The sequence below is a fragment of the Panthera uncia genome (genome assembly GCF_023721935.1).
Source record: "Panthera uncia isolate 11264 chromosome A3 unlocalized genomic scaffold, Puncia_PCG_1.0 HiC_scaffold_12, whole genome shotgun sequence".
NCBI lineage: Eukaryota > Metazoa > Chordata > Mammalia > Carnivora > Felidae > Panthera > Panthera uncia.
Window position 1 is genome coordinate 37,802,690 of NW_026057579.1, and position 27,670 is coordinate 37,830,359.

The 27,670-nt window shown below is 51.6% G+C and overlaps 1 protein-coding gene across 3 annotated transcripts in view; it reads right to left on the reverse strand.

Moving 5' to 3' along the window:
• Positions 1–27,670, reverse strand: part of TRAPPC12 (trafficking protein particle complex subunit 12) — an 85,997-nt gene that overhangs the window by 35,045 nt on the left and 23,282 nt on the right. For all 3 annotated transcript variants that reach the window (XR_007462486.1, XR_007462487.1, XM_049652610.1), the window contains exons 4-6: positions 19,681–19,794; positions 18,964–19,102; positions 4,244–4,356 (exon numbers count right to left, since the gene is read on the reverse strand). Coding sequence is in view for 1 of the 3 variants with exons in the window: in XM_049652610.1 (XP_049508567.1) it covers positions 4,244–4,356; positions 18,964–19,102; positions 19,681–19,794 (366 nt within the window). In the remaining 2 variants the exon portion in view is untranslated. The remainder of the gene's footprint in view (positions 1–4,243; positions 4,357–18,963; positions 19,103–19,680; positions 19,795–27,670) is intronic.

Consider the following 27,670-nt stretch of genomic DNA (forward strand, 5'->3'; position numbering starts at 1 on the left):
TATCTTAAGTGTTTTAAGATTCAAGGAAAAAAGTGTTGGAACCTAAAAAAAATGTTCCCCGTCAACCGATTAGCGTACAAGAAAGAAGAGTTTTCCTGTCTTTCTGAAGTTATGCAGGGCGGAGGCTGTGAGGTGCCTGGGACACCTGCTCGCGCCGGAGTGAGGGCTGCTGTGCGGGAAGGAGCCCGTCCGCCTCCCTGCCAGGAGCCCTGAGGACGCCGGCATCTTGGAAAAAGCCCATAAAACCTTCCTCAGGAATAGCGAGACTGAAAGGAGGGACCGGAAAGATACACTCTCATTTAACACAGGGCCGTGTCGTGCTGCTGCCCTCACCGCTTGTGGTCACAGCTCTGGGCGCTCCGCAGACGCGACCTCACCTCGAGGGAGGCAGGAACAGGCGCTTCGCTTCCATCTAAGGGTGAGCAGCCTGAGCGGTGGGGTGGCCCAACGCCCGGAGGTGGAGAGACTCTAAATCCCCTGTTTCTTCCGAATATCACTTCACAGCATAATCTGACCTGTGGATGCAGCTTGGTGCCTTCCGCGTCACTGTCAGCGTTCAACCGAGAACCATTCACAAAGCGCTTCTGAACCTTACCTGCCTTCGGAGTCGGCATTACGAATGCCGGTTGTCATCACACAGTAGGACTTGCTTTGATTCTGGAACATTTTAAACTACTACTTCCTTAAACATTGCTCCCGGGCCTCTGGGAGACACAAAGCAGGTGCTTGTAGGATTTGCAGGATGCGTGAAGGGCCTGAAGAGACATTTTGCTAGACAGAGAAGACACACGGGTCTGCCACGTGTAAGGGCATGTGATTTGTACACAAGAGATATTTCCCTGCTTTTAATCTACCAAGGATACCAAGGAAGACTTACATGCCAACAAGTTGGACGACCCAGATGAAATGAATAAATTCCTAGAAACATATAATCCTCCAACATCGAACGAGGAGGAAATAGCAAATCTGAACAGGCCAACTACTAAGAGAACATTTCAGGCCAATATCCCTGATGAACATACGTGCAAAAATCCTCAACAGAGTATCAGCAAACTGAATCCAACTCTACGATAAAAGGATCATACACCACGAGCAAGCGGGATTTGTTGCAGGGATGCAAGGATGATTCAACACCCACATACCAATCTGCTACATCACATTCACAAAACGAGGAGTGAAAATCCCGTGGTATCTCCACAGATGCAGAGAAAGCATCTGATACAATTAAAAAAAATTTTTAACGTCTATTTATTTTTGAGATAGAGACACAGAGTGTGAGCGGGGGAGGGTCAGAGAGAGAGGGGGACACAGAATCCGAATTGGGCTCCAGGCTCTGAGCTGTCAGCACAGAGCCCGACGCGGGGCTTGAACCTGAGAACTGCAAGATCATGACCTGAGCTGAAGTCGGCAGCCCAACCGACCGAGCCACCCTGGTGCCCTGCATCTGACACAATTTAACGTCCACTTATGATTAAAAACTCTCAACACAGTGTGTATAGAGGGAATGTACCTCAATATAGTAAAGGCCATATATGACAAAGCCATAGTTAACATACTCAACGATAAAAGATCGAAAGCATTTCCTCTAATATGAGGGACAAGTTAAGGATGCCCACTCTTACCATTTTTATTCAGCACTTTTTTTATCCAACACTTTTTTATCCAACAATTTAGTGGAAGTCCCAGCTGCAGCAATAAGGAAAAGAAATAAATGGCATCCAAGTAATTAGGAAGTAAAACTGTCACTATTCACAGTTGATATGACACCACATATAGAAACCCCTAAAGCATCCACCCAAAAACTATTAGACCCAATAAATGAATTCATTAAATTGGCAGGATTGAATTCATTAAATTCAATTCATTAAAATTGGCAGGATACAAAATCAATATTCAGAAATCTGTTGCATTTTTTTCATTTTAGTTTTTTTTAATGTTTACTTATTTTTGAGAGAGACAGAGACAGAATGTGAGTGGGTTAGGGGCAGAGAGAGAGGGAGACACAGAATCGGAAGCAGGCTCCAGGCTCCGAGCTGTTGGCACAGAGCCCGACGCGGGGCTCGAACTCATGAGCTGTGAGATCGTGACCTGAGCTGAAGTCAGACGCTCAACCGACTGAGCCACCCAGGAGCCCCTGTTGCATTTTTATATAATAATAACCAACTATCAAAAGAGCAATTAAGAAAATAATCCCGTTTACTACTGCATCAAGAAGAATAAAATATGTAGGACTTAATATAGCCAAGGTGAATCACTTGCCCTCAGAAAACTGATGAAAGACACTGAAGACGATGCAAGTATATAGAAAGATACTCTGTGCTGCGGAAAAATATTGTCAGAATACCCGAAGAAGCCTACAGATTCAACACAATCCCTATCAAAACACCAACGGCCCTTCTCACAGAACTAGAGCTAAAATAAACGAAAATAATCCCCAAAGTTTGTATAGAAGCACAAGAGACCATGAAGAGCCAAAGCAACCTTGAGGAAGAAGAGAGGTACGGGAGTATCATGCTTCCTAGTTTCAAGACCTACTAGAAGCTACGATAATCAAAACAGTTTGGTACCAGCACAAAGACACACACACACAGGTCACCGCAACAGGTAGGTGACCATAAAAGCATCGTTAACTGATCTGTGACGAAGGACACAAAAATATACAACGGGGAAAGGAAAGTTTCTCCAACAAATGTCAGGGAAACTGGACAGCTACATGCAAAAGAGTGAAAGTGAACCACCTTCTTACACCATCCACAAAAATGAACTCCAAATGGATTCCAGACTTAAATATAAAACCTGAAACCATAAAACTCCTGGAATAAAACATAGGCAGTAAGCTGTCGGACACTGGTTTTGGTGATATTTTTGGATCTGTCTACTCAGGCAAGGATGATAAAAAAGAACAAACAAAAAGGACTAAATCAAACTAAAATGCTTTTGACAGCAAAGGGAATCATCAACAAAATGAAAAGGCAACCCACTGAATACACGGCGTATCTGATAAGGGGTTAACATCCCAAATACACAAAGAGCTCATAAAATTCCATATAAAAACCCCCGCCAGGCAGAGGGCCCGAAGAGACATTTTGCTAGATAGGGAAGACACACAGGCGGCCAACGGGCACACGGAAAGATGCTCAACATCACCAATCATCACGGAAATGCAAATCAAAACCACAATGAGGTGTTAGCTCACACCTGTCAGAACGGCTTGGATCAGAAAGATAAGAACTAACAGGTGTTGGTGAGGCGGTGGGAGAAAAGGCAGCCCCGTGCACTGCTGGAGGGACTGCAAGCCGTGCGGCCACCACGGAAAACAATACGGAGGTTCTCTCAAAGCTGAAAAGAGGAAGACTCTACGATCCGGCAGTCTACTTCTGGGCACTTATCTGAGGAAAATGAAAACGCTAACCCAAAAAGACATATGCACCCCTATGTTCATTACAGGATTATTTACAATAGTCAAGATTTCGAAGTTAAATGTCATAGATGTCCACGGACGGACGACTGGATTAAAAAGGTGGGGTATATACATACAACGGAATATTACTCAGCCGTGAAAAGAATGAAATGTTGCCACTTGTGACAACACCGATGAGTCTAGAGGCTATTAGGCTACGTGAAATCAGTCAGAGAAAGACAGACACGTATGACTCCACCCACACGTGCAACCTAAAACACAAAACAAAACGGAAACCGACTCGGACACACAGAGAACAAACCGACGGCTGCCAGAGGGAGGGGGATGGATGAAATGAGCGGGATGAAGAGGTGTAAACCTTCCGGTTGCAAAGTAACTAAGAGAGAGATGTGACGTACAGCATGGGAAGCCAGTCGCTAACACTGTCATGACCTTCCACGGTGACCAGCGGTAACCAGACCTGTTGCGGTGACTGTTTCCTAACGTAAGTGATATTGAACCACTGGTCTCTACACCTGGTACGAATACGGTATTGTCATGTCAGTTCTTCTTCAACAACAACAACAGATACTAAGGAAGAAGGATTTCAGGCCCCAAGCTCTGCATCCTCTGCCCCCAACAACAACTTCGACAGGCAAGAATACCACGGTCACGATGAACTGGGTCCCCCTGCCTTCCCGCAGGAAGCGGTGACGGCGGATGTCGGGTGGGTTGGGTAGAGAGTGATGTGGCTGCTCCCTCTAAGGAAGGGGAAGGCAGGGGGTTCTCTGCCGGGCGGGGGGCGGGGGAGTGCCAGAGCGGCCCACCCGGCACCATCGGTACCTTGCTGCAGACGGCCTTCACTCGGTGCAGCCTGTCCAGTGACTCCTGCGGGTTCCCCAGGTACTGCTGAAGCTCCGCGTGTAAGATCCTCATCGAAAAGGGCACCATGGAGCCTGGGACGAGAGCAAAGCCAAGCTAGTTAGTTGGCGGTAAGAGAGCACGCCTTCGCGCTGAACACGCCTGCGGGAGGGAACTGCCGATGTGGCAGCGGGAGGGACGCCAGCACGCCTTCCTTTCTCGGTAAAGTCTGCAATGGTGTCCGTCGTAAAATGTATGCCGGTTTTCTCGGCAAAGCGCCACAAGGACCAAAGGCGAAGGCGATGTCCCTACTGTTTCCATAGCTGTGCGGTAACCATGTAGAAACCAGAGGCTGTGCCCTCCCGCGGCGAAAGCCGCCGCATCTTTTCTATCTGTTCGGGGAGGCAAGCTCAAACAGAAGGCTGCCCACAAGCCGACCCCGAAAGGAGGCCCGCCAGGCACGGGGGAGCAGGGGAGGAAAGTGAGCGAAGATGTGCCTCAGGCCCAGGTCCCGAGGACGGCGCTTACCCTGATCCGGTGGTTTGTGTGGGTGCGTGTGCGCAGCTCTGGAGGGAAAGCTCTACCTCACAGGTGCCCCGACGGGAGGCAGGGGAGCCACACGTGAAAGCTCCACCCCCAGGGCCACCCCGCAGGGGGTAATTCACGGCCACGCAGCCCGGCCAGCGTGCTGCGGGGGAGCGAGGGTGGCGCTCTGAAGAAGGGCTCACGCACGGGAATCGAAGGGGCTGCGTCAGCTCTCGGAAGAAGGGAATCTTTTTGTGAATGTCTCTTCTGATACGGTTTGGAATCTGACACCTGGTATATACACGGAGTACGCGTAAACCGTCAAAATGATCAAACGGCCTGTGCTGGTTATAAAGGAGACCGTGGATATGGAAGTGACAACACGGGGCGGTCACACAGTCAGAAGAGGGCTTTTGAACACAGACCGAAGGCGTCGGTGTTTAGATCCCGAATACAGTTTGGAAGATGGTCAGAAAACAAGCTGTGTGACACCTGTAAGCGACGCAGCGTCTCTGGGCCCCAGCCTGTCCCTCGGCCTAAGCATTAATCACCAGGGAGGGTCTGCCACGGGCCACGCTAGCATGGCTTTTCGCCTGTGCTTAGTCCTCTTGGAACTGTACGACGCTCTAGGGTCTTTAGCAGAGACTGAAAGAAAGATCTGAAGAGGGAAGGCGAAGATAAGGAACTCGACAGAAGATAGGTTGCATTGCAATTGTAAGTCCGGACAAAAGAAAGATGCCAATTACTGAAGTTTAAATGTCTGAATTTGTTTGTTTTGGAAAAAAATTTCTTTCTTGATGACACTAAATAATTCCTATGTCTAAAAACGATGGATGACTGAGTTTACATTCTGGAATGAGTTGTTCTTGGCCTCCTAGAAAGATGTCTTGACCATCAGCATCACTAAACGTGGGACTGCGCTGACACGGGAAGTGATACACCCTTTCATATCACGTAAAGAACAGGTGACAATCGCTCCCGCGTGGGTCAGAATTCACCTGCAGAGAAAGAAGATCTCTAGATCTCTTCAAACTCTGTCAGATCAACACAGAAACAAACATTCTACTGCAAGTTCCCAGACCCACCTTAGAAACGAGCTGAATATACGAACAGGTGGCAGGGAGCCATCTGCTCTGCACCCTGGCAAATGCCCACGTACCCGAGGAAGTTTCTGCATTTAAAACACATGTGGGACTTACGTGAAAATGAACATGCAACTTATCAAAGTTTGTGAGATTGAGGAAAAGCAGTGCTAAGAGGGAATTTTATAGCATTAGACACATATATTTGAAAAGAGACAAGATCTTAAAATCAATCATTTAAACTTCCATCTCAGAACACTACAGAAGGGCAGGGCGTGTAGAGGAGAAAGGGGAGAAATAAAAATTAAAGCAGAAATCAATGACACTGAAAACAGGAAACCAACAGAGGAAATCAGCAAAACTCAGAGCTGTTTTTCTGACAAAATGAGTAAAATTTATAAATGTCTAGCCAGGCTAACAAAGAAATAGAGGAGAAGACATGAACCCTAATATTAGAAATAAAAGGGAGGGAGGGCGCCTGGGTGGCTCAGTCGGTTGAGCGTCCGACTTCGGCTCAGGTCATGACCTCACAGTCATGGGGAGTTCGAGCCCCGAGTTGGGCTCTGCGCTGACGGCTCGGAGCCTGGAGCTGCTTCGGATTCTGTGTCTCCCTCTCTCTCTGCCCCTCCCCTGCTCACGCTCTGTGTCTCTCTGTCTCTCAATAATAAATAAACGTTAAAAAAAAAAAAAAGAAATGAAAGGGATGGGCACATCACTACTCACCATACAGACACTAAAAGGATAATAAAGGAATATTAAGGACAACTATGTCCACAAATTTCATAACTTAGATGAAATGGACCAATTCCTTGAAAGACACTGTTTATTAAAAATCACCCAACTGACACTGATGGTGAGCATCTTGTCATCTGTCTGTCATCCTTCTGGATGTTTCTTTGGAAAAGTGCCTATTCATGTCTTCTGCCCATTTCTTCACTGGATTGTTTTCTGGGTGTTGAGTTCCGGGTGTACTTAATGATGAGAAACTAGACGTTTTCCCTGTAAGATCATGAATAAGGCAAGGATGTCCTCTTTTTACTCCTATTGTACATCATACTAGAAGTCCCTAATGAATGCAATAAGACAAAAAAAAAAAAAAAAGGAAAGATGTACAGATTAGAAAGGAAGAAATAAAACCCTCTATGCAGAGGATAAAATCGTCTATGCAGAAAATCCCAAAAGACTGACACGAAAATGGAACAGAACCACACAAAAAGCCCTCCCAAACATAAGCAACTAAAGGGGACAGGATACGAGGATAATACATGAGTCAGTCGGTCTGACTTGCCGTACCAGCGATGAACTGAAATTCGAAATTACAAACATATTACCCTTGACGTTAGCACCGACACAAATGAAACAGTAAGAGGTGAATCTGACAGAATAGCTACAACTGTGTGAGGAAAACTCCAAGTCTCTGCTGAAAGAAGTCAAAGGCGACGTGAACGAACGGAACGACGCCCCATGTTGACAGACAGGAGGACGTAACATCGCCAGGGTGTCCGTTCCTCGCAGCTCCCCCGGCAGATTCAGTGCAAACGCAGTCAAAACCCCCAGGTTACTTTGTGGACATAGACGTACCGGCGGTGGTCTGCTTTAGGTGGAGACGCAAAGACCGTGAAAATCCAACACAGTATTGAAGACATGGGCAACGCTGGAGAACGGACACCCCAAACTTTAAGACTTACTATTAAGCTACTGTGACCCCAGCAAAGGAAGAGAACGAGCGCCTCAATGGATGGGAACAGCCCAGAAACAGGCCTCCTAAACCCAGCCAGCTGATCTTCAGCGAAGGAGGAAAGGGAAGTCAATGGAGGGAGAACAGTCCCTTTGACAAATGGTGCTGGGACAACCAGACATCTACGTAGGGGATCGATCGAAACACAGAGCTTCATCCTTCACGAGACTTAACCCAAAGTGGGTGAGAGACCTAAACGTAAAATGCAAAACTGTGAAACTTCTAGAACAGAACATATGAGAAAATCTAAGTGACCTGGGTTCGGTGATAACTTTTTAGATACAAAAACACGATCCGTGAAAGAAAAAAAATTGGGACTCATTAAAATTAAGAACTGCCCTGTGAAAGACCATGTCTAGAGAATGAGAAGTGACAGAAAATCCTGGCAAAATGCACATCTCATGAAGAAAGGGGTTGTATCCAAAATATACAAATAACTCTTAAAAATCAACAAGAAAACAACTCAATTAATAAATGGACAACGGATCTGAACAGGTGCCTCAACGAAGGTATACAGATGGCAAATAAGATATGAAATGCTCCCCGTCACACGTCTGTCATTAGGGACCTGCAAACTGCAAACTAAAACGGCAGTGAAACACCAGCAGACACCCGCTAGAACGGGGAGTCCGGCAAGATGCCACCACCACACGCTGGCGGAGATGAGGAGCACCAGGAAATGGCGTTGATCGCCGGGGAGAGCGCAAGACGGTGCTCTGCCCTGGAAGACGGCCTGGCAGGCACAGCGGAACCAAAGCCGGGCTTACCGTAGGAGCCAGCAACAGTGCTCCAGGCGCTTAGCCAAGTAACTGCAGAATCCGCGTCCGCACAAAATCCTGCACGAGAACGTCGACGGCAACCTTGTTCGTAACCGCCCCAAACCAGAAGCAGTCGAGACGTCTTTTGATACGGGAATGAATAAATAAACCGTGGTACACGCAGCCAATTGAGTATTTTTCAGTAATGAAAAGATACGTGCTAGCAAACCACAAGAAGCCCTGGAGGAATCTTAAAGGCACACCGCCATGTAAGAGAAACCCGTCTGAAGAGGCTACGTATTATATGGTCCCAACAGAAGACAATCTGGAAGAGGCAAAACTGAAGAGGCAAACAGATCAGTGGTTTCTAGGGGCCGGGGGGAGGGGAAGGACAAGCAGGCAGGACACAGAGGACGTTGAGGGCAGTGGAACTATCCTGCAGGGTACCAGAATGGTGGATACGCATCACTGCCCGCTTGTCCGGACTCACGGAACATACAACGCCGGGAGCGAACTCTAAGCTAATGGCTTTTAATCCTAATGGACCAACCAGTATAGGTTCATCTATCGTAACAAATTTAGCACAGGAACGCAAGATGCTTACAGATGTTAATAATAATAATATATTAATAAAATCGTACGCAGAGGAGAGGGCATATGGAACTCTCTGTAATGCTAAACTTTACCGTGAACCTTAAAGAATCCGAAAAAGTAAAGATGATTTACCAAAAAAAGAGAAGACATGCCCAACCGCACACAGAATTTACTGGACAAGACAGTATCCCCAAATCACTGAAGGAAAATGCAATTTTCAGTTAAGCACTGTCGGGATATGTGAATGGCCACATGAATAAAAATAAAATTAGATCCATTCTTTAAAGAAAAAGGGTTTGGGATCTCAAATTAGAAATAATAATAAAAAAAAAAAACCCACAGGGGCGCCTGGGTGGCTCAGTCGGTTGAGCATCTGACTCCTGATTTCAGCTCAGGACATGATCTCATGGTTTGTGAGATCGAGCCCTGCGTTGGGCTCTGTGCTCTACAGTATGGAGCTCTACATACTGGGCTCTACAGTATGGAGCCTGCTTGGGATTCTCTCTCCCGCTGCCCCTCCCCTGCTCTTTTGCGTGTGCTCTCTCTCTCTTCCCCTCGAATAAATAAACATTAAAAAAAAGTGTTTTTTCCTTAGGAATACTAAAGGTAGCCAGTTATAGTCGAAAGAGGAATATTAATACTTTATTCAAGGTACATTTAACGGGTGAACAAGCTTTTATGGGCTGACCTGAGGACCTAAGTGGATATGGAGTTAATTCTATGGAAAATACTTTCCAAGCACCAACTACTTTGTACGTGGACTTTGCAATGCCAGTGGTCATGCGTGCAGTTTTATAGTTAAACCACAGCAAAGCGGTCTGTAGTTTGAAAATGTAATTTTTCTGTATAGCAGGAGTAGCTTCGAAGTTCACAGCTTTGAACGAAATATTCATTTTTTAGCTGAAAGAGCTAAGGAACAGATCAAAGTCATTTTACTTAACTGCATAAAAACAGGCAAGCAGGAAGAAGAATGTGCAGATGTCAGAGAACAAGGATACACCCAGGCGGGCTCAAAGCTCACAGCAAACCCTACGGGAAACACACGACACCTGGCCCCTCAGAGGGGAGCCTCCACCCCGCAGCGTCAGCCCCGGGGCCCCGGTAGAGCGCAGTCTCGGCCCCACCCCGGGACCCCCAGACCTAGGTCAGAGCGTCCACCTGACGGGGCCCCGGGGGTCTGGGTGCACAGCCCTACTCGGAACCACAACCTCGCTGACGTGACACCCAAGTGTGCCGACCCAAAGGCGACTGTGCAGCCGTGATCTGGATTTGCACAAACGTGCCGCGGGACCGCATCCTAGCTCACAGGGCCAGATGAAAGCCCGCAGTCGGCATCGCGTACAACTGTCCTCAGACGTCGCACGGCCGACGCCTCCTCCTCAGGTCCGTGTTGTTTCCCTGCCGCGTGCCGAGACGACAGGGCCCAGGGGCCGGGGAAGCACAGAGACCGCGCGTGTGTCCGTCCTGCGCGGAGCCGGCCCCTGCACAGGTGACCGCGGGCACCGCTCCCCCCACGGCTGCTTCTCAGGAGGGAAAACACAAAATCTACTCTGTTCTTCCTTGAATGTGGGGACATAAATAAGGTCCAGAACTAATGCTCGTGGAACAAAAATTCTCCTAGAACTAAATTTTAACACGTTTTTAAAAAATTTTAGCACGCTATCTTAGAAATACTGACGCGTCCTCCCTCGCCCTGGTGTTAACAGAGGGAACAGGTCCACGGAACTCCTGGCTTCCTCGCTGCCACCAGGCCATCCGCTCCTCTGTTCACGGGTCCTCCCTTCCAGACAGGAAACAGAACCTACAACAACGCGCTCGGGGTTCTGTGGCAGGAGAGCTACTGCGTCCCCTCGCGCTGGCCGTGCTGCCCCCTCGCCTCAGCTCCCTCTGCGCGCGGTCTGTGGACACCCCCGTCCCCGCTCGTCCGCACCCGCCCTGCCAACCCCGAGCCCTTGCAGCACGCCGCGCCAGGTGCCAGTGGGGAGCCCGGGCGGCGCGGACGCAGGACAGACGTCAGCGGCAGGTGACGACAAGCACGGCTCTGTGACTGAATCTGGGAGGTGAGGACAGAAAGTGGGCGGGCGAGAGTGAGCCCGAGTGTGGCTCCCCTAAGCTCTGTCCCTACCTGTGACCTTCTGAGAGGCACCTGGAGCTAGGGCTGCACAAGGAGACAGAATTCCTCCTCTTCTCTCCCGGTACCACCGAGAAGGTCTTGAACAGCTTTAGAAAATGAAAGGAAGGCACACACCTCCCAGCCTCATGGGAAAGAGAAAAATGAAACAAATCGGAAAGAAAACAATGCCCCTTCCTAGAAAAAGAACACACTGTTCGTAGAGACAAAACACAGCACCAGGTGGAGAGACGCCGTGGATCGGTTCCAGCTTGAACAGGCTGACGTAAGTCAGCACCGTCTGCTCTGCAGGCCGGGCCCGGGCCTGGACCTACAACATGACCACTGTCCCCGGGCAAGCCACTCCCCCCTTCCGCACAGCACAGGCAGAAGCCGCTTTCCTCACAATGATGAGGACTTGGTTTTGCTTGTTTCGAAGACACACAGGTAGAAGCACCTTTACGCCGATTCTCTGGGTCTGCACAAACCCGGCCTCCCTGCGCCTGATGCTGCGACTCCGGGATGCCCTCCGGGCCAGGCGGCGCTGGCTGAGCAGGACGATGACGTATGCACGCCTTCCACGCGAGCCCGGAGGCCTCTCCCCTGCAGGGACAGCGAGCCCCGAAATGAAGGGCTGGTCAAAATCCTTAAGGACCAACACTTCCCAGAGGATGTGCTTTTTCCGGAAGATTCCCACCCACGCACAGCCACGACCTGCCCAGATCTAGGTTGGCAGCAGCGTCCCCATCAATCATTCAGGAAACACGAAATGCAAACGGTCCTCCCACACGGATGCCTACAGCCTCTGCAGGGCAGTGAGCCCACGCGGCCGGCTCGGGGAGCTGGGGAGGAGGGCGCCAGAGAGAAGCGGGCCTCCGTGCTGGGCAGCGACAAAGGACACCGACCACAGGAGGCACGGGAGCTTCTCTGGGGAGGGATGTGCCCCTTGCTTCAGGAGGCAGCAGCCTGGCCATGCAGACGGCCTGGACCTCCGCTGCTCACCTGCTGTGTGTGCTGGGCGGATGGCGTCCTCCTGGGGTCTTTTCTGTCACCTGCACAGCAGGGGGCCTGAGACGGCCACGCTGCTGTGAGGCCCAGGTGTGCAGATGTCCCGCAGAGAGCACCTAACGGGACCGCGTGGGCCCTCTGTCCCGCGTTAACAGCACACACTCAAAGGGCCTCTGCCCGGGGACTTCCATGTCACGTCCAGGTCACGTAGGACCTCCCGCAGGGGTCACTGCTCTGCACGTGATTCCCCCCACATCTCGTCCTGCTTTGCCGGTTTCCTGTCTGCCTTGATTCCCCTACAGAACGCGGAGGAGCTGCTGTCATTGATGACTCTCCTTCCGCTGCTCAGTTATTGGGACACAGGTCACTGGATGTCTATGTCTCAGAGAGAACACAGTGCCCTTCACCTTCGCCATAAAATGACCCTCAACCTACAATGTCCATGCTGCTTTTTAAGTATAACGAGCCCAGAACCATACTGACCAAGTCCTGAAGCACCCTAGAGGATTTATTAGCTGAGTGGGAAATTCACTGCTGCCCCGGTGCCGCGTGGCACGAGCAGACGCTGTGGACTGGACCACACCGCGCCCACGCGAGCCTAAAGTGGCTGTGCCTGATCCACGCGGGACCGACCGTAACCAGTATCTGGTAACCACGGCATTTCTCGTGGGAGACAGGTTCAGACGAGGCCTTCCACGGGTGTTCTAACGACAGGAACGGAACCCAGATGGAACGCTTACTTCCATGTCTATGATGATTTGTTCTGAGAAAAGACTGGAAATGCACTTCGAGTGATAAATGCCCCCAAGTTCTGACGTAGCATAAACTGGAAGTCTAACCTAAGCAGAGGAGGTGAATTGATTTTGTCATGGAAAAAAAAAGTAAGACATTTGAAACAGGATTAACAATTAATCCTGAGCCATCATGTATAGTTATGTGTTAAAAATTTTTTTCCAATTTTATTAAAAAATTTTTTTGTTGAATGTTTATTTTTGAGAGAGAGACAGAGCACGAGCAGGGGAGGGGCAGGGAGAGAGGGAGACACAGAATCGGAAGCAGGCTCCAGGCTCTGAGCGGTCAGCACAGAGCCAGACATGGGGCTCGAACTCACGGACCACGAGATCATGACCTGAGCCGAAGTAGGATGTTCAACCGACTGAGCCTCCCAGGCACTCCAAAAAGTTTCCAAATTTAGACCTGCGACCAGAAACACAAACTTCAGCGTTCTGGAGGGAGGGCAGGAGAGGACAGAAGACACCGGCAGTTTTACCACCACTCCCAGAGGACTGGGTAGGTGACGGAAGGGTGCAGACGTGAAGCACGCGGGTCAAGTGTCTGCCCCATCAGTGTTGGTCTGACTTGGTCGTCCGTAAGGATCACGTCCTGAAATACGATTTCATACGGTATCTTCACAATGAACTCTAATAACTTGGACGCACAGACCCGAACTCGGCATCGGAGGAGGCACTGCCTTTCCGAAACATCACACTGAGGGTCATCAAACAGACTTATTTCCCATTGTTTGGCTTCAAAGTTCTCCTCCAGCGACAGAGAAAGTCAAGCGAACTCTTTCATGCCCGAGAAGTACTTTGAAAACCCAAAGTGCTGTGTGTTTGACCATCTTTCTTTCGAACGAGAGAGAGAATTCCAAGCAGCAGATTATAAAAAACGGTGGTGGGATTCTGGAAAATCTTACTGTCCCGCAACAGGCCGAATTGGAATGACTGGATACACCACCTACGTCAGAAGCGCGCCCGGGTCATCGTTTCTGAAGACAGAAACGCAAAGAAGACGTACAACACGGAGTGAACCGTCGTCGATAATCACGTATCGGTACCAGCACCATCAACAGTGACAAACGTGCCACGCCAAAGATGCTAACCCAGAGACACAACGAATGATCTAGTTACATCATCCACGGATGCAATCCCTGTCCACGAGTCTCACCGACACAAACCCTTCAGAGAGGAAAGTGGTCTGTTCTAGTGTTAAAAATGACAAAATGAAAACAACTTGATTAAAAGCAAATTAAAGAGAGGAGGCGATCACAGGCATGTGAGGAAGGATTCTCACAAGTGAAACAGGGTGTTGTGCTTGGAAAGGTATTCTGAAGCCCTGACACCAAGCATTAATTCCACAGCTGTCAACGTTAAAGACAGACAAAAACAAAAACTTTCTTCATTTTGGGTAAAGGCTGGTGCCTGTGGCCCCCCTGCCATTTCCCCTTGTCACCTCCACCTCAAAAGCTGGGGTGGCAGTGGGCTCCCCGGGGTGTGCAGGGAGGTCCCGGGGGGTCTGCCTACAGGGTCCAAGGTGGCACGGCTGGGGACCACAGGGGAACCGCTCGCCAAGCCTACTGCTCTTCTGTCTTGCCCGTGTTACAGAAAGCTAAGGGGCTCGGGGTACATCCGGGGCCCGTGGGGGCCCGGGGCGCTCTGCACGGCCGTCTCGGCTTTCCGCAGCTCCAGGCAGAGGCAGGTCAGCCGCCACAGAGGGTAGACCCTCCGTCTACCTCCTGCTCATAGGTCCTCCCGGTAAAGCCGCCTCCAGGCCCACAGGGCTTCACGGCAACAGCGCACTGGGGCTCAGCGACGACCGCATTTCAGAAAGCTGTATGGTAGGGGTCTTCGCCCGTTTCAGCCTGATGGCACGGTTCCAATGACACAGACGTAACTGCTCTGGGCTTGTTACTTTTTTAAAAACACTTTTTTAATGTTTACTTATTTTTAAGAGAGAGAGAGAGAGACAGAGTGTGAGCGGGGGAGGGTCAGAGAGAGAGGGAGACCCAGAATCCGAAGAGGCTCCAGGCTCCGAGCTGTCGGCACAGAGCCCGACACGAGGCTCGAACTCACAAACTGCGAGACCGTGACCTGAGCTGAAGTCGGTCACTCAATGGACTGAGCTCCCCAGGCAGCCTGCAATGACGGCATCCTGAGCAGTTTAAAGAGGACCCTACCGGACACAATTAGAATTCACAGCTAGGGGACTTCTGTTTCAAACACTTACCTTTCTTTTTCTCTGTCCTGGGCACAGAGGTCACATGGTGTCACCATGGAACTCAATTTTCCTTCTTGCTTTGACATCCTCTACTCTCACCACCAGCACTGACTGTCTGAGTTTCCTGCACCTGGTGACAAGTACGGGGAGAGCTCGGTGGCCGGGTGTGACCCTACTGTCTCAAGTCTGCTCATAATCCACTGTTTTGCTGCTAAACATGGAGTCTGAGCTCTGAGCAGCCGCTTCTCACCCAGCTGTCGGAAGTCTGAGCAAGAGCCTGATGAAGCAGCTCCTCCCCCAACCTCTGGGCCCCGAAGGACAGGGACAGACGTACAGCATCAGAAGGGAGGCAGCAGTAAAGTGCGGTGGAGGGCAGCAGGGCGGGGGTGGGGGGACGGGGTCCGGCCTGGGGCTGCTCGCCACTGCTCTTCCTTTCCAGCAAGGGGGAGAATTCAAACAACCTGTTAAAAGACAGTGCTGAGTTTCTGAAACACACACACTGTGCCCTCGAGACAGGCGGAAACTACGAAATTGCTCGAGATGTGGGAGAAATGTACAAAGCTGCCGTTACTGTTCCTTTCTTGGGTGAAATTGGAAAAACAAAACACAGCACTTCATGATTTTTACTCATGATTCATTACATATCTTGCAATGAATATTCTGAGTGGGTAAAAATTATGCCCAATATTTAAATAAAATGTATTAGAGCTCATTCATAAAAGTTACTTATCTGCATTGTTATAGCCTCCTCTGTAAAGCACATCTTAATGACTTGCTTTGCTTATATACTGCAAGCTAAAACGAATGAATGAATCAAAACTTACATTTATGCTGGTTACATCACAAAACGAGAAGAAAAATTAGTAAGCATTCAGCATATCGTTGTGGATGAATGTTAACACGCCTTAGCTGAAATGTACGTATGATTTATGTCTACTTCATAACTTAAATTAGCTGCTTAATGATGCATGGCTACTATCCTCTCTTTATCCGTATCCCCATGCAATTTAATTTCAGGCGGGATCAGAAGCAGGCTCTCTTGTCCGCACATCTTTGGGAAAGTATGTCCTCAAAACTGAGGCTGAGGATGACAGGGAGTCCACACCTGGCCCTGAAATCTCACTCCTCGTTATGCAGATAGCTCGGAGCAGCTCCACCAACGTCTCTCTTCAGAGAAGGTGAAGAGGGGCGGAGTCTCCAGGACGGTGTCACAGAAGAGGGCACACGGGCGGGGGCCGAGCATTCAGAGGAAAGGCTGGACGTAGTGAGGGGCTGAAGGCTGTCACCGGCCAGCACAGGAAATACCTGCCTTCTCGTCTCTTACGTATTCTTCAACACCCGTGTAAGTCCAGAAGCGGCTGATGCACGAACAGTCCTTCTGAATCTACAATTCTGGACCTCAAGGGGAACAGAAATCGAAGCATTTGTGAAGCTGTGTGCTTTGGGGTAGCTGGTAGTTCAGAGCCACTGAGAGACGGGCCTGTGAACTCAGAGCTGAGTTTTGTCAGCTGAGGACGAGACACCCATCAACGCCAGCTGCCAACCCCTAGGGCTGGCCGAGGGTGCAGCCTTCTGCCCCATGGCAGGACCACACAGCAGGGACAGGGCTGCGGCCAGGCGGGTGGGGAGAAACACCGTTTACGCTGAAGGGAACACAGCTGTTCCTCGTGACAAGTGTGAGAATACCCTATCTTCTCTTGATTTACTGGGCAGAAATATCCCCAAACACCCCCCCTGGATACTGCCCCGAACCTCTCTGTTGGGCACCTTTCCATCAGAGTGGTTAAGAAGCGGCCACAGATGGGGCACCTGAGTGGCTCAGTTGGGTGAGCGTCGGATTTCAGCTCAGGTCACGATCTCGGCAGTCAGTGGGTTCGAGCCCTACATCGGGCTCTGTGCTGACAGCTCGGAACCTGGAGCCTGTTTCGAATTCTGTGTCTCCTCCTCTCTCTGCTCCTCCCCTGCTCTCTCTGTCGCTCAGTAATAAATAAACATTAAAAAAAAATTAAAAAAAAAAAGAAGTGGCCACAGAGACTCACTCCTTTCTAGGGTGGAAGCTTGCTCATCACCTTCCAGGGAAGGGAGGGACCTCAAATGGCTGGAAAGTGTAGACGAGAAAGGACACGATTAATTTACAAGCCAGAGAAGTGTGCCCTGAGCTACCAGAGAAGGCTGCACCCTCCAAAGGGTGTGGTCTGAATTTCCAGAATTTCCAGCCACTGTGGCTGTGGGGGGATGCGGGGCTCACCCACAGCTGGACTGCGACAACCAGCCACTGGGGCTTCCGGAGCTGGAGCATGGGTAGAGAGTCAGGGAGGGTCCTGGCCGGGACCTAAGGCAGACGTGAGCTGCGAGCAGTGGCAGGACCGACGGGGAGCCCGGCACCCCCTGTCCCACCTCCTCTGCCTGTGATAACACCAGGCGACTGGGGCATCCTCGAGAAGGCTCCACTCACGGCGGCTCCTGGCTCTCGTCTGTGCCCCGCCAGACCTGACGGGCCACTGGCTGGGAAGAAGTTCAGGACGGGGCCCTGCTGTCCCCTTCCTGACCCCGAGTCTACGCAACTCCCCACCCTGTGGGGAGTAAACACGATGAAGGAGAAAGCCCCGAGAATGCAGAAAGCTTGCTCCTTCTGTCCCTTCCACAGAAACAGGACGTGCCGTTTTAAGGAAAAACAACACAGACAGAAGCTGAGAAATGTGTTTTTCCTTCTAGTCTCAGTTCATCTGTTTACCTACCTCTAATATTAACCAAGTAAGAAGTTGACTTAATTTTTTGAAAACTCTATGGCACCACTATCTTCGTTATTCGTAGGGCCTTTGTCCTCCCTTGTCCGGTTACGATTTTCTATTTTCTACCTCTAATCAGGCTCTGGGTTTCCTGAGAACCAGAACTTTTCTTTGTCATTCCTGTTACGTCCCACAAGTGCTGACCAGGTGATCTTTCGAGAGGTGGTGGTAAGATATGGTGTCTACTGATGAATTAAGAACAGAATACAAAAAACAGCCAAAACGCAGTAATTACTGGGCAGAAGCCCCCGCTCTGAGCAACCTACATAAATGGCTTTGCCCGATCTTCGCGACGCCCGAGAATCACCGCTGCTGTCCTGGAAAGGGTGCTGGGACAGAGGCACTGCAGGAAGTGCGGGGCAGGACCTACAGGAAGTCTGACTGCAGAGCCCTGCCTTCGGTAACTACGTCTGCGGCCTCTTGGAAGTCCTCCCGAAGCTGGTTTACATTTCACAGGAACATCTGCGGGGTTTCAACACGTCTCTGAGGCTCTCTGCCCAGAAGCATTCACTCCACCTGAGCTGCTCGTGCCCCGGAAGGTTCTCTGTCACCTGTGCTCTCCCTCCTGCAATCCCTACTTCCTGCCTCCTGACAGCTGCTCCGTGCTGCAGCCCAGGTTTTCCAGATGATGGCGGGGCTCCCTGGGGCTCCCTGGGGCTCCCTGGGGACTGCAACCAGACTTTTAAGTAAATTAAATCAGGACAGAACTAGGAGAAAATGGCACAGAGTAAGTACCGTTGCAAGGGGGTTTGGTTTTGTTTCTATGCGTATGTTTGCAGTAAGTCACGATGTATGAGTATGTTTTACTCCGGAGCACAGTCAGAAAGTCTGAAAAAACCCACCACCGGTGCTTACCCCCAATCTCACTGCTGTCTTGTAGCAGGTGCCTCAGATGGCTGTACCGACCGCTATGTCCGGGGAAGTGCATTTAGAAAACCCAGCGAGGTCATTCGGTAAGTCAGGGCTCGCTGCTGGGTTACTTACTTGAGGTTTCCAGCCCGGATACAGAAGGAAAAGGGAGGACACTTACGTGCAAAGCAAAGCAAAGCAAAGCAAAGCAAACGCACGCAAAGGCACGGACGGGGAGCACCAGTGCCTTACCCCTCCGGCCCGGGTACACTTGAGGGTAGTACTCGTAATAGAGATCTGGCTGATCCAGGTTTCCAAAGGGCTCGAACTCCATTTCGGCATTCTGGAAGAGGCCCAGCTTCACCAGTAGCGCCAGCCTCACAAACCAAAGCTGAAACACAAAACATAAGGGAAACGACAGGTTGCCTACGTGGGTCAAGTTCAGAAATTCCTATTTACTATGAATTTGGTAGCAGAGCTTGATTTCCAGTGCATCTGAACAAAGGCCAAACTTTGTTTCTTTGCACATTTGCCTAACCACGCATTTCTGAGAATACTCCTGAGCTTGGTAAGAACGACATAAGTGATTTCGTCTAATCGTCTCAGTCGGACAATCCTGTCGGGCAGGAGAAGGAGTCCAGTGGGCGCGGGCGTGAAGGGAGGGCAGCTGTGGACAGAACCCTGTCTGGGGAGGGCACTGAAGGGCACGGAGTCAGGAGGGGCGCGTGTCAGAGAGGGCTGTGCGACGAGGGTGAGCGGTCAGCTCCGAGGGGCCGGAGGCCCTGGGCGCAGAGGCACGGTGGGAAATCAGCTCGCATCCGCGCCATCGGGCCAGGAAGGCCAGAGTCCGCCGTACTGGCGTGCAATCTGGGCTACGAAAGCCCATCTTCGTCTCAGGTTTTTCTCAGTGGCACGAAAGGTCGGGCGCCTTCTGTGTCCCCACGTTTCGACCACCCAAAGGGGCCGTACCTGCAGCGAGTCTGCTGTGTGGCTGGTGGGCAGCCCGCTCTTGCCGTAGCCTTGGCCGTGGGCGGTGAGAAGGCGCCCGCACAGGTCGACCGCCGCCCTCCAGTTCCTGCAGCTCTGGAAGACACAGGGGATACGTGACCAAATCGCAGCCACTCGGACACACGGCACCTGCTGGGCTCGGGGCGGCTCCCGCCACCGCGGGCGAGGACAGTGAGGCCGGACGGCAGCAGGGACTGAGCGCAACGCCACTTGTCACCGCTGCGTGTGTAATTAGGCGAGAAGGACACCAAGCAAGAGATGAGCAAATCCTACAAACGTTAACGTTGAACAACCGGCAGAACACGGGGAGGAGAACTCTTGTTGGAAACCCCCCCCCCCCGCCCAAATCTAGAACACTGCTTTCCGTTTTCATCCAGATAACTTCATTTTGTAATTTCCACAAATTTAAAGTTAATAACTTAATTTTATGCTATGCGCCGGATGCATTTATCTGTATCGGGAAGATCTGCGTGTGTCTACAAAACGAGTGGCTTCCTATGCTAAATGTTTAATTCTATTTTACCAAGACGAAAAAAGATGGCTGACAGGGATGTGTCAGCCGGTCAACCTGGACTTACTGTGTTTGTCTTTTGACCCCGAGGCAATGAAGACAGGAGGGCCAGCAGGCAAATGCAGGGGAACATGTTATCAGAGAGAATGTTCCGGCGTTTTAAGAAGCAAAAAGTGGATGCTCACTCCTATCTACGTATCCCCTCAGCGCAACAGGCGCCAACCAGCTTCGGACACAGCAGACGCACCCGGTCACGTGTGTGGCCGACAGACGTACAGACCAGGTCAGGCCCTGTGGGCAAAGAGCCGGCTGAGTGCACAGCCTTCCGTGCGTTCACCTCAGGATCCAGCGAGGAAGGCGGATATGAAACAAAGCGTTTTTCCGATGATCACTCAAGTGATTCTGCACGCACCCCAAGTGCTTTCTGAAGCAAGTGCCACGGTGCACGTCACCAGGTGGCCGGACTTAATGTCAGGGAACGGAAAGCTGCTGGAGCCAGACGTGAAGGAGGAACAGCGGGGTCCGGCAGGGGTAGGACCCTCCAGGCGAGGGGGAGACAGTGTGCGTGAGGGACCCCGGTCGATCCCGGGATCCCGACGGCAGGCACACAGGCAGTGAGAGTGCAGGTGTGGGCAAGAATGGGATGTCAGCAAGGAAGGCCTCAGGCCACGAGAGATCCAGATGCATCCTGAGGGGCTGGGGAGCCTCGGAAGGGCTCCGAGCAAGGGAGTGACGCGATGCTGTTTAACGCACAGAGAGCGGAGCAGTCCCCCACCTCTCCAGGTACTGAGGCACGCACTGCCCCTGTGGGCGCCCCACCCCTCCCAGGCGGAACCCCAAGTGGGGGTGAGGACCCAGAGAGCACGGGCCCGGCTGCTGATTGCGGACTCTCCTGACAGCAGCCCTGAGGGCCCCGCAGGTGGAAGCCTGGGCCGACGGGGGTGCTCCGACTGCTGGGGGAGAATCACAAGTGCGGCTGTATATTCCAGACTTGCAAATGGGAAAGCTATTCGGCCAAGTCCAAATCAGTTCTGTGTACATTCTAAGCAGATCCTGTATGCAGGGGCGATTAATTATTGCTCTCTTCCCAACTGCCTCTGTCACACAGGCTGGCCTCTCCTGCTGGTGGCGTCAGATCTGAACTGAGTGCTCAGGGCAGTCCTCCCGGGAAATGACTTCAGCTGGCCTCCCAGGAAATGACCCCAGTGAGGAGGGCAGGAGGGGAGCTCCAGTGGGCAAAGGCCTGGTGTGAGTGGGGGCTGTGGGGATACGAGCGACGGCAGGGAGAAGGCCGGTGCGGTCTGAGAGAGGTGCGGCAGGTAAGAGGGGGCCTGGCAGGGGAGGATGAGGGGCAGGTAGGGGCGGGCACTGCAGGTGTGGTCAAGGGGCAGGTAAGGCCAGGCCAGCCTCCGGAGGCTTCCAAGGGCACCGGCAACACGTCAGGCTCACGTTCCAGAAACATCAGCCCCTGTGAGGATGACGCATGAACCTGAGGGGCGAAGCAGGTGTCAGTGAAGCCGGTGTCCAGGCCTGATGCTGGCGACCTGTGTGTGGTCCACAGGCCCTATCCACGCGGTGCACGGTCTGCACGCAGTTCCGGGACCCAGCCTCCTGCACGTGGTCCGTGTTGTCTAAGGCTGGTTCTGGGCTCCCACGAAGGAGGTGCGGTCACAGCAGAGCTGAGTGGCTGCCCCAGAGACTGAGGGGCCCCCCCGAGCCTAAGATACTCCCAGGTGCCACCCAGGCCTGGCCACTGCCACTTCCAGGGAGACCGTGGACCACGTGCCCCTTATGACTGGTCCCGAGCGAGAAAGGCGGAGGAACAGAAACTTCTAGAGCCACTCGACAGAGTACTTATTGTCACGCATGATAACAAAAGGGGGCTTGTACCCGGTACGTGTTTTTCATATTGTTAATGTAGACGGAATTTTACAGAAGCTTCGGTCTGGGGGGCGCCTAGGTGGTTTAGTGGGTTGAGCATCTGACTCCTGATTTTGGCTCAGGTCGTGATCTCGGGGTCACGGGATGCAGCCCGGCGTGGGGCTCTGTGCTGAGCATGGAGTCTGCTTGGGATTCCCCCTCCCTCTCCCTCCCTCCCGCGGCCCCTCTCCTCCTCTCCCCTGCTCACACCCTCTCTACAATTAAAGAAAAAAAAGGGTAAGTTTCAGTCTGCTGAAGATTGAAAAGTCCCGAGAAAACGCCCGTCCTTCCAAGCCTGAAAAGCACAGTTGCAGGCGGCTTGTACTAGCGTGGGCGTGTGGACAGGGCCAAGGGACACGGCCGAGTGGCGACCTGACACGGGGAGCGGGGCCGTAGGATGGGTCTGAGAGCTGACGTGCCGCCCAAGGGCGGTGAAGCGGTCATGGAGACGGGGAAGGCTGGAAAAGGTCAGAGCTCAGAATCCGGAATTCGGTTCCGACAACGATGCATCTGACGGCCTTTGAGACATTCACGAGGAAGAGGAAAACCAGCCGCTTCTGTGCGGGTCTGAGGTTAGGAAGAGAGGAGGGCATTGCCCTGGGGCAGTGCGGGGTCTGCACGTGCAGGGGGTGGCCGGTGGGGGGGGGGGGAGGGATGTGGGTCTGGGGTGCAGGGAGGGACAGTCCTCAGGGCTCCGGAGGCGGCGGGCACGGCGGCAGCAGAATCACCGTTGGCCTCGCCGAGCGCTGGTGCGACGGGCAGATGGGGCGGGAAGTCGGACCGAGAGACACGGGTGGACCGCGAGCAGGGGGGCGGGGAGACGGGGACCCCGTGAAGGCGAGGGAGGAGGCGAGGCGGTGGTGCCTGATCTGTGCCTGTTTGCAACCGAGTGGCGATGAGAAGGGTCTGGCTGCAGGGAGGCTGGCCGCGTACCGGGAAGGACGATCCACAGCGCGAGGTCCGGCGAGTCGAGAGGGAAGGACTCTGGACGCACATCTCAGCAGGCGCACGAGGTGCACGTCTGCGCCGGGAGCGAGGCTTCTGTCCCACGGCCTCCCCCCGTTCTGCCCTGAGCTGGGGCGGGGGGTCACTTGTCTGCTCCAGCCAGGAGCCAGGGAGGGCTGGAGGTTTGCAAAAGGCAGGGCCCGTTCAGAAAGGCCCGGGGAGCCACCACAGAAGCCCAGCAGGCTGGATGGACGGCGGCGCTGAAGGTCCCGCGAGGCGGGCCATCACCTTCCGGCCAGTGCACGCACCGGGGTGGGGCGTGGCACTTCTCCCCGGGCGCCGTGGCCCCACGGAGACCTGGCGGCCCAACGTCACCAGGTGGGGGGAAGGGTGGCAGGGAGGAGAAGCAGGCAGACACCCGTTAGCTCCCACTGCCACCTGTGCGACCTCAGGCCGGCGGGTGAAGCGCGCCCCGTCACCCACTTGTCACCGCAGCCGGCCACCCTGCAGGCGGAAACGAGGGCACAGTCTGTGATGCGGCTGGGACTGCCATCCCTGCCGGTCAGCTGTCTGTGCTCTCACGCCATCACAGCTGTCACCCCGGCTTCTAGCGAGGAGGGGCTGCCGAGACCACCACCCCACCCCGACTCAGACTCCAGCTTGGCGACGCCCCTCCTGCCCATTCCTGATTCGCCGGCAATGGGGGAGACGGCCCCCCCAGGGGGACGGAATCTGGTTCTTGGGTAACGGCGATTAACGGACCTCCAAACATTAACCCCACCGGACAGAATCTTCCTCCTCAGTATTTTATTTCATGTGGGGTTGAGGGTGGAGGTGAGCAATTAGGAGAATATGTTGCAAAATGCTCCTCAGGGGCCAACAATGAAAAGAGGGCTAAGAAACACCTGCTGTGGGATACAGTCTGTCTCATCCACTCTGCGTGCACATTAAACACAGCCCAGTGTCCAAGGTCACTTTAACAGTGACTGTGTCCCACTTCCCTCTAGGTAAGCTCTTGGGACAGTGGCCTTGTCTAGAGGACGCTTTTTAACTTTTAAAAGTATTCCTACAGTATCGTACCTATCATGTGCGTTTGTTACAAGAAATTATGAAATAGTAAATTCACGCAACTACAAAAAGGCAGTAAAAAAGGCTACACTAATAATGAAAGAAACATAAATTATAACTTATTAGTGATTGATTTTCATTAGCCAAAAAACAAAAAAAGCAGCAAATGCCATTGTTAGACTAAGAAATGAGAAAAAATGATTTCTGAAGAAGATACGAGTCAGGACAGACAAGGAGACACTATAGCAAAGGCGTGTGCATATTGCTGGTTAATGTACACACGGTATCATCTTCCTGAAAAAGAATGTATCAAGAGCCCCCAAACTGTCCATTCTCTGGGACGCCTGGGGGGCTCAGTCAGTTGAGCGTCTGACTCATAATTTCGGCCCTGGTCACGATCTCACGGTTCGTGAGTTTAAGCCCTACACTGGGCTCTGTGCTGACAGCATGGAGCCTGCTTGGGATTCTCTCTCTCTCTCTCTCTCTCTCTCTCTCTCTCTCGCTCTGCCCCTCCCCCGCTCACACTCTCTTTCTCTCAAAATGAACATTAAAAAAACAAACTGCCCATACTCTGACCTCATTCTCCACCCAGCATTTATCTTAAGGAAATAATCATATATGTAGAGAAGATTTCTGTACAAGATGGTCCATCCCAGGATTATTTATAATAGCGTCAGATGATGCAGTTAGAAAATATTTGTAGCGACCCTTCAATATTGGACAATGTTTAAGAAATATTAATAAAAAGATACTAAAGCATAAAAAAGTAGAACATGAAGTTTTGTATAGCACATATATATACCTACACATGTGTTCACATTCCCCACACAGACTTACTGGAGACACACACACAGTCAGATACGAAAATGTTAACTGACCATGGTTTTACTTCTCCTCACTTTTTCAGAATTAAGAACACGCTGTTTGGGGGCCCCTGGGGGGCTCAGTCGGTGAAGCGGCCAACCTCGGCTCAGGTCATGATCTCAGTTTGTGGGTTCGAGCCCTGCGTTGGGCTCTGTGCTGACAGCTCGGAGCCTGGAGCCTGCTGTGGATTCTGCGTCTCCCTCTCTCTGTGCTCCTCCCCCCTTGTGCTCTCTCTCTCAAAAATAAGTATTAAAAAAAAAAAAAAGGACATGCTGTTTGTAAAAGGAGGGAACAGAGGTTTGTGAATGAAACAAAGGACAGGCCGCACACACAGTGGGCCATCGCACTCGTGGATGAGGCCGTTATGTTGTGGCCGTCTAGAAATGGCACGCCTCTCCCTGTGTCCCACACACCGGGGACATGCTCACCCCATCCATTACCTAGAACCGTGCTTTATGCAGGAACAAAATCAATGCGTGTTGAAATCATACTAAAAAAAAAAAAATCAAGTATGGAGGTATAAGTTACGAAGTATGGCAGTTAACACATGAGGAAAGAGGTATTTTAAAACCTGGGGGAAAAAAGGGATTTCACGACAGTACATAAGGAGCTGCCTGACACTGAACCACCCCCGTGAGCTCCCGTGTGATCTGCTGACGGACCTCAGAGACACAGAATCCGTGTGGGTGCAAAGATACCTAAACGAGAAGATCTGACCCTGGCTACTTACATATTTGTGAAACAAAGATTCATTGCCCAGTAAAGACGCCTATCTCATTTGACGTCCACCAGGTACAGATACCCACCACCAGTAAACCAGTTAAACGTGTAATAAAACTATTTGCAAGCACTCTGTGAATACAGACTCTCCATAAATGATTAAAACTACTAAAATGTACCGTATAAAAAGCCTTCAGCTCTTACTCTGATTTGTCATACTAAGATGTGGTTTCTACATCCCAAACTGGATGACATTTATTAAAAATGAAGCCAAAACCTCTCACTTGATGGTTCATTGTTTAGTAAATGGAAGTCTACTAAAGCTTATTTATTTATTTTGAGAGCGAGCGAGCGCATGGCAGAAGGAGAGAGAGAGAATCCCAAGCAGCCTCCACATGGACAGCACGGAGCCCGACATGGGGCTCGGAAGTCATGACCTGAGCCGAAATACAGGGTCGGATGCTTTACCGACGGAGGTACCCAGCGCCCCCTAAGTGGGAATCTTTCACAAAGTGGCTCCTTTCCTAACTGAAAATAGCAAGCACAAATGCCCCCATTACAGTTTCTCCCAATGTAACTGTCCCGCAGGTGGCTGAATACAGAAGCTGTACGAGGACACCCGTAGCTCCTAAGTGGGTCATTACTAAGCGAGGCCATTTTCTGACGAATACTGATGGTCTATAGATGACGTGTACTAACATCTAAATGAACTTACGCTAACCTGACGGCAAATTTTCCAGGGGTCAGAATGACATAATTCCTCAAGACAATGAAAAACAAAACAACTTGGGGCAGGGGGTTGGGGTGCCTCCCCACCACCTTCTTGGCGGCCTGTCTGAGTACAAGGAGACTGGGAGAAAGGCAGGGGCCAGTCTGGACCCAGAACTTGCCAGCTGCACGGGGTCACCGCGATTCGGGACCAGAGGTGACGCAGCGTGGCTCCTTTCAAGACTAAGATGTGCATTATCTTCTGGTTTGAGAGTCACACATGCTAGCAGAGAAAGCAGAACAATGAGGATGATTTTCCTCGTATTACAACTTAAAAGGAAACAAACGAGGAGAGAACACAGAGAAGTTGTGAGACAAGTTTACCATTTACAATTTGTATTTCCCCAAATATTTCTTTTTCATGATAAGAGAATATAAAGTATTTCTTTGTCTACACTTCAATTTAATTTGATATTTCAAGAAGATTTCCAGGAATACTTTTGTTCACAGCAAGTGGGATCAACAAAGACCATAACTATCCTATCCATTGGGAGCCTGGTAGCAACGGGAGGCTGCTGACAGTCCCCAGGGGCTCCCGGAGAGCTGGACGAGGGGCCATCTGCACAGGTGTGGGCGAGGCCAAGACAGCCATGAAGGGACAGAGACGCACCCAGGGCCAGGCAACAGAGGGACGCCCAGGTGGGAGGGGCCAGGCCCACAGGACCTCAGGCTGAGCCCACAGGAGGCCACCCAGCCTGGACCCCCTCCGTCCCTCCACCTGGCCGGCTCCCACTGCCTCGCCCGTAAAGGGCAAGTGGGAAAGCAGGGGAGCAGGGCAGGGAGGCGGCAGGCGAGGAGGAGTGTCCCGGGGATGGCACCAAATGAGCCTGGTCAGCTCGGATTCTGCCACCAAACATAACTAGGTTTTCAGGGAGGGCTCTCCCAGACTGTGGGATCAGGGATGTCGTGGCTCAGGGACTGCTGGCTGGTCTTCCAAGCTGGCACGTTACGGCGGCCTTCGCACTTTGTGTTCAGGGCTCCACACCGTTCTGGGGGTTTTCTCACGCTGATGAACGTGGCTCTCCTGCGTGTACTTCAGCTGTTCCAAGGGACTTAACTACGTAACATAACTTTGTCTTATTCAATAGTAAGGTTTCCAACAGCAGTTTTGGCTAATTCAAACAATACAGCAACAAACATTCTCGAATATGTCCT